This window comes from Momordica charantia, assembly GCF_013281855.1.
Source record: "Momordica charantia cultivar OHB3-1 chromosome 7 unlocalized genomic scaffold, Mcharantia_2.0 BLBB01000007.1, whole genome shotgun sequence".
Classification (NCBI taxonomy): Eukaryota; Viridiplantae; Streptophyta; class Magnoliopsida; order Cucurbitales; family Cucurbitaceae; genus Momordica; species Momordica charantia.
In genome coordinates, this window is record NW_028275165.1 from 2,828,252 (window position 1) to 2,835,346 (window position 7,095).

Sequence of the window (7,095 nt, forward strand, 5' to 3'; positions counted from 1 at the left end):
AATTTAAAATTTGAGATAATAAGAAGCAAGAAATGGTTAACAAACACGTGTCTATTTTCTTTTGCATAAAAAATAAAATAAAATAAAAAACCAGAAACAAATAATAGTTATCAAACAAAAATTTGTTTTTCTTTAATAAAAAAGAGGAAACGAGAAAGAAAAAAAAAAACCAGAAAAGAAGAAACGAAAATATTATCAAACAAACCTCTAAAAAGTGTACAAAGTAGAGATCCAGCAGTACCTGAATGCGGAAGCGTCATCCTTGAATCCACGAGCAAAATAGAGAGTTCTGGAAAGCTGAAGTACCAGAGAAGATTAAATTTTGCTCTTGGAAAATTTATAACAATATTGTGTACCAACTTTTGCTAACCTGTCCAAGAGGGGGACTTTTATGGAGTGGCATGCGCTCTATGAAAAGAAAGCCGAATCTGCCTTCTGTGAGGTAACAGCCTCACTAATTGCTTTACTTCAATCCGAACGAGCCCGAAGGCGATACAAGGAACGAAAGAAACACAAAAAGAACGCAAAGACACCCAGAACAAACCCACCAATTCGAGAGGGTGGAGAAACTCTCCAAAACAGCCCAAAAGCTACTCAGCACCAAAAGACTAGGATAATCCTCCCTCCTACATTCCCTAACCTTATAGGCGCCCGACTTCCCACCTATGCCTGACTACCACCCATTCCTCTTTCTCTCTCTTGGCTGTTATAGCCCTCTCCCCCTACAATGACTTCTTTGCCCTTCCTACTATATCTTTTTACAATTGGAGGTGTAACACCTTCCATTTAATCTGGAATTGAAAAAAGGAAGCAGAAATCACACATAATATACAGGGGAGTAGAACCAAACATATGGTGCTTGGTTAAATCAATTGAAATGAATATTGATGAATTTATGAGGACAAAGATGCATAACCTGAGGGAAGACCGAGCCCAGGAAACTTCACCATCCGACTCCAAATAGCTGGAAATTAAATGCGGATGCAGCATGAAGTGAGAAGGAAAGCCGAGGAGGCGTCGGTTGGGTGATCAGAGTAGTCATGGAGATATTGACCCAGTGGGAATGGTCGAACGAAGGAGAAGTGGCCGAAGCTCATGCCTGCAAGAGCGACTAGCATCCATTCATTGAAGAATCTCTGGAACCTGCACAAGATCTGGAGGTGGATTTGTCTCACGCAAAAAGGGAAGGATTTGTCTCATAGCTGAACTTGTTAAGTCCGAAAGGTCAAAATGTTCGAATCTCCATCGTATATTGTTGAATAAAAAAAATCCAATGTGACAGAATTTCTAAAATGAATATTGGACCATCCTTTTACAATGGCATTAACAAAAACAAACAGGTCTACAGTGTGAAATTCTAGGCCCTACACATCTTATATTACTTGCTCTATAACAGGCAAGTTCAGTTGTTCATAGCTTTCATGGTGGTCTTTTAACAATACAGACCCACCAAATGATTTGTGCTTCGAAATTTTAGAAGGGAAAAAAAGGGGAAAGAGAAAAAGAAAAAGAAAGAAAGAAAATGGTACATATCAAGAATCTGTTCTACGATCACTGGAAACCTCCGCCAGACTCTCTGGGTCTGATTTTACAACTGGAGGCAAATCCACAAGCATCTGAGGAGGAGCAAAATACATGTGCAGAGACATCATGCACACAATAATGCCCAGGAAAAGCTGTTTCAGAACAAAAAAACAGAGCGGCAAATATTAGAGGTTAGACTTTATGAACCCGAAAAATGAGGCTTCATGTCCTTTTTCATTTTTCAAGCAGTAATTTTTAGTCTGCTCGTGGATTGGAAGAATCCATGCATTTTTCTAGCAATAGTTTACTCTCTCTGTCCTCCCTCAGAACAAAAATAGCAAATAAGAAATGGGGTGGTTTTCTTCTGCACAGTTCTCGAGTATGGTTTCACGAATTCTATTACTCTGCCGTTCTTATTCAACTTCCTAAGTCTCTTTAATTAGGCATAAAATTGGTTCCATCTACAACTTCACTGATAGCTTCATCAAACTTCGGTAGGTTGGAATGCCCAGAATCCAAAGACAAGATGCACATGTTTCTCATTCGATTCACGAGTGGAGTGCAAGATGGGAGACCATAGCGACAATACTAAGGGTGAGTTTGGTATGAATTTTATAACGATGAAAAATATTTCTAGACAACTAAAAAATACTTATAAAAATTTTCATGGTGTTTGGTTATATGTTCAATGGTCAAAAAGTAATTTTCAAAATTCTAGACATACCCAAAAAGCTTTTTTAAAAGAAACACTTAAACAAGTGCTTCTCCCAAAATGCTTATAAAAAATGTTTCACATAAAAGCAATATTATCAAAAATCATCCCAAACTCACTCAAATCAACCATCATGAAAGTTTTAGAAAGTACATTCAATTAGCTAAAACATTTTTACCCTTTCAAAAGTAATACCAAACTGACCTTTCAGTTGCCATACTCTCACCAGACAAGCTGATGAAACCAAGATTTGTTTAGAGCTTAGGAACCAAATATGACGAGAATCACTTTCAATCGATGATTCAATCAAGGGATGCAGATCCAGCTTTGTATGCTTATGCACAACACAAATGGAAGTAATCTCAACGAACTCTTGAGCTTGGACACCCAATGTGAGAGTTGCAAGGAAAATGGAAATGTGTTCAAGAGAAGATTTACCATGCCTGCAAGAGCGGCTTACCATCTGTTTTTATAATCTTGCTATACATTAGCCCCTAGCTTTAGAGAGAGAGTAAGCAACTTCTAGAAGAAGACATGGGTCCTAAAATCCACGGGCAGACATTTGCTACAAAGGGTGGGATGTAACCAAAGAGCTATTTAAGGCAATTTCTGATATGGGAGGATCAATCTCTTAAATAGAAACAAAAACGAAACTAATGAGGTAAGTTGCACTCGGTAAAAATTTTAAAAAGTGTACTTTTCAATTTGTCTAATTATTTTCCTTAAATCAAGATGTAGCTGTATGGTAAGAAGAGAGTGAAACAGAGGAACTTTATAAGCCAGTCTCAAAGATAACTGAACTTTTACCTGCAGTGTCGGTCTGAAGTTAAACAGATGCACAGATAGGACGGTGGTGAGAAGCATTGCCATTGAAGTAGAGTACACCTAAATTATTGAACACAAAGGACAATGAGACAAATCAAATCTTATAAAAAGAATGGGAATAGAATATGAAGCCCATGGAGGACTGGAGAAGTATAACACAAAGCCTTTACTAAAAATAAAACAGCTACCTTAACAATATTATCAGCATATTTCATCAGCCATGAAACCAAAAGCCCAGTGGACCCAAGATTAATAACCACCATCCAGGTAGTAATACTGTATCCATTGAAGAGACGCTGCCACCATGGACCCTTCTCAAATCCACCCCTAAAATCGTCTACAACAAGGCGTGCCATATTGAAAATTGCCCCAAACCTGAAAAACCACAATCCAAATCATGCTGCTGTTAATGCCTTCTAATCACCTGAATAAATTTGAAAAACTGATGACTTCTTGAAGAATAATACATGATAGACACTAAATCTTTTTATGATCAAGAATGAATGAAAACTTAATTCTTGGAAGAAAATCATATTTCTCATTTTGAAAATAAAACCATAGTTCATATAAAAAATAATAATAAAAATAAAAATAAAACCAGAGTTTCATCAATATGCTGCCTTGTGTTTTCAAAATGAAATAGCCAAAGTAACAAGCTCGAGATAACTAGCTCATTCACACAAAGATGAGTAGAAGGTATTTTGTCGACAAACTTATTCAGTAGCTATAAAACTAGACCACCAGATATTAGTAAGAACTTGATTTCCTACTTGCAGGCCCCACTTTCTTCTACTGATTGTGCGTAGACCATTAACATAATTTAAGGGAAAAAAGACGCCAAAAGTTCAGTCTACTGTCAGAAAGGCATCTCTGGAGTTTCAGTTAAAATTTTATCCCCACAATCACATCATATTGTGGAAAAGTTAAAATGACACTTCTGTCAATAATTATAAATTATTCCAAGCAGCAGATTCAAAAGACTACTAAGAGTAACCAACCTGATCAACATAAAAGAATGGGTACCTACGTGTATAACTGAACATTCTGCCAGTATAAAGTATCGTTATTTTTCTTCATCAAGAATTCTGTATAAATGCCAGCTAATGCTGAAAGGCAGGCAGAAAGAATCCCTAACATGTATCCTTGAATAGGTGATGAGAGAAGAGATTCACATGAAGCCTCTCCACATCCTTTAACCTGAATCAATAAGAAATGACAAAAAGAACAAGAAAAGAAAAAACCTATTAGAAAACACTTCCATCTTTCTTGCTTTTCATTTTAGGAATTACATACATCTGAGACTGTATTCAGAACTAGTTTCATCTGTAATAAGTCGAACTAATTCTACCTTTTTTATTCTATTTGATTTAAAACCTCTTCCTCTTCCACTATCAGCAATTCCAAGATAGCTCTAGCCTTTAGTCAGGAATTCATATTTATCGATAATATCACTATTTTTGTCAACATCAGTTTTCTTAAACATGTGAAGGTATGTCTGGAGTTTCCTTTCTCTTCCCTCCCTTTCCCACCTATCTTTAGCGCATAGCAGCGCCCAATACACCAGCAACTCCCATCATATGAAATGGGTTCAATGTAATCATCAAAGACATCTCACAAGAGTATTTTACTTCCACAAAATTCCTATAGTTAGCTAACAAGTCATAAGCCAGATATACAGAATAGTAAAAGTATCTTTCTTTTCTAATGCAGTACCTGGCTCATGGTCGTCCCGACTGCCAACAGAATAATAGCCATCCACTGCAAGTTGGATAGTTTCCTCCTTAGGAATAGCCTAAATTAGGAAATAGAAATATCTGCTCTTGTGTGAGAATAAGAATCCAAGAAATGATATGTGTTGATATAACAATGTCATTTGTATTCAATAGAAAATCACCTGAACAAAATTCCAGTTGTGACAATCTTCAAATTGCCCATTATCTGGTATGTGGATGTATCTACATACGTCAAAGTAGCAAATTGAACATTGTTGTGGATCAGGTATATAATTGAAGGTATCGGATACAAACGAACACTCCTCCAATCTGTTGTCATTTTTGGAGGAGGTGATTTCTGGCTCTCCTTCCAGAGAAACATACCTGAAACTAAAAGCTGGAAATTATGCATTTAGATACGGATTAACGATACAAAAAACAAACAAAATCACATCGAACAAAGGAGTGCAAAACACCTTAAAAACTTCTGCAAGAAAGGGGACGGTCGCATAGTCATACTCGTATCTACCATTTCTTTGAGATAACGTAGTTAAAATTCCCTGCCATACATAGAAGGAAAATAGAGAAAAATGGGGATTCGTTAACCAAAAATAAAACTCGCCCCTGTCGTCTGAACTAAAATCCTTCCCAGTAGCATAAACAATGAGAGAGCCTCAAAAATGAAAAAGGAAAAACAGATTCTAACTAGAATTGTGAGGAAAACCCATCGCATCAAGTAATTAAAGCAACCGACGCTACTGTACCATAGCTTAACAATAGATTTAACACTTCTACACAACTTGCCAAACTTTCTCCATCCATGTTGTTCGAAATGCGATTAAAAGCAAGTGATAGAGTTTCAAATTCCGCTGAAAGAAATGGGCGAGGATTGAATTGGAATCACGAACCTGAGAACTGGTAAGTACAGTAAGAAGCAAAGCGACCATGTACCACTGCATTTTCCACCAATCTGCGCAGAAAGAGAGATCAGAGATGAGAGGTATCTAGGGCTTGGCAGCGAAGAATTTCAGAGGGAAATGGCGATAAATCACGATGAGGGGAAAGAAAAAATGGCATTTGGAAGACGGGGAAGATGAAATTGGGAAAAATGTTTCTTTTTTCTTTTTTCCATTGAAAAAATTGTTTTATTAAATGAAGCATTTTGTTTGCAATGATGTAATTTAAAAATAATAATAAATAAAAGTATTGTAGTTAATTACAAAAATAGGGCACATCAATCCAAGATATTAAATTTCTATCCACAGGTAAATATTTTTCTATGTTATATGGGATATGAGATGATTCTACATTTTATAGTATCGAACAAAACATTGCTAACATGCACATAATATATTAATAATTTTTAACTTACTTAGAAAGAATGAATTTTTTATTTGTTAATTTAATATTTGTTATTATTATAATTTTATCAAAATATCAAGACATCAATATTTTATAGATATTTACATTTCTATAATATTGAGGTTTTTCATTTGTCTTTGTGGTTAAATATCATTTTCGTCTTCCTTATCGTTTTCGCCAGTGACCCACCACCTCATGAGACAGTGAACTCGAGTGCAACTCCCTAGTTTCATATATTGTCTCCATTGCCTCGCCTTCTTCCGTGCTTGGGATGTTGTGGTCACGACAGATGTGGTCTTTGTCATCGTTATACCCGACCTAAAACTTGTGCTTTCATGGTTAAAAAAAATAGAATGTTAACCAGTCATTAGCTTCCTTTTTTTCTCCCTGAACTATTTTGATTTATTTTAAAGCATTTCGGACAATGGTATGGATCGAACCTCAAACCTCAAAGGAAGGAGAACATGTCAATTACCGCTCAAGTATGCTCATGTTGACTTTTCCTCTGACTCTTTTGCTTTATTTCAAGACATTTGGAACATCTTGGTGTTATTCATTGACTTAAATCATGTGCTTCTATGATTTATTACAAGTCAATCTTCTCTCTCGTTTGGATGAGGGTTTTTTTTTTCTCTCCTCTCGATGAGAGTTTTTTTTTTGTCTTTGGATTATATTGTCTTTTGTTTTCAAGGTTGGTATGCAAGGATGAAATCTTTGATATTGTGGAAGTTTGGGAGAAGCTCAAGTTGATATTAGAAGAAGACGAAACTAAAGTTGATATCGATTGGCTCGACGACAATTCTTATAGGAATACGACTAAAGACCAGTCTTGTAGGGAAACTACCGTAAAAAAGAATAACAAAGATTGAGGTGTTAGGCAAAGTTCTCAAGTCATCATGGAAGTTTGAGAAAGGGTAAGCGATTGAAGGATGGGAGAAAATGTCTTCTTTTCATATTCAA

The 7,095-nt window shown here is 36.0% G+C and overlaps 1 protein-coding gene across 2 annotated transcripts; it reads right to left on the minus strand.

The window, feature by feature from the left end:
- Positions 1-1,231: 1,231 nt before the first annotated feature.
- On the minus strand, positions 1,232-5,901 carry LOC111018599 (Nucleotide-sugar transporter family protein). 2 transcript variants are annotated; one of them, XM_022294766.2, is made up of 8 exons: positions 5,682-5,901; positions 5,250-5,333; positions 4,956-5,170; positions 4,775-4,853; positions 4,089-4,258; positions 3,250-3,436; positions 3,044-3,121; positions 1,232-1,676 (listed from the first exon to the last, which is right to left on the minus strand). In XM_022294766.2, exons 1-8 carry the CDS (start codon positions 5,730-5,732, stop codon positions 1,533-1,535), a joined length of 1,008 nt encoding a protein of 335 aa, XP_022150458.1. In that variant the 5' UTR covers positions 5,733-5,901; the 3' UTR covers positions 1,232-1,532. The 2 variants fall into 2 exon arrangements, with proteins under 2 accessions (XP_022150458.1, XP_022150462.1); XM_022294770.2 differs by having other exon boundaries at positions 4,956-5,163; positions 5,682-5,700.
- Between the last annotated feature and the right edge of the window lie 1,194 nt (positions 5,902-7,095).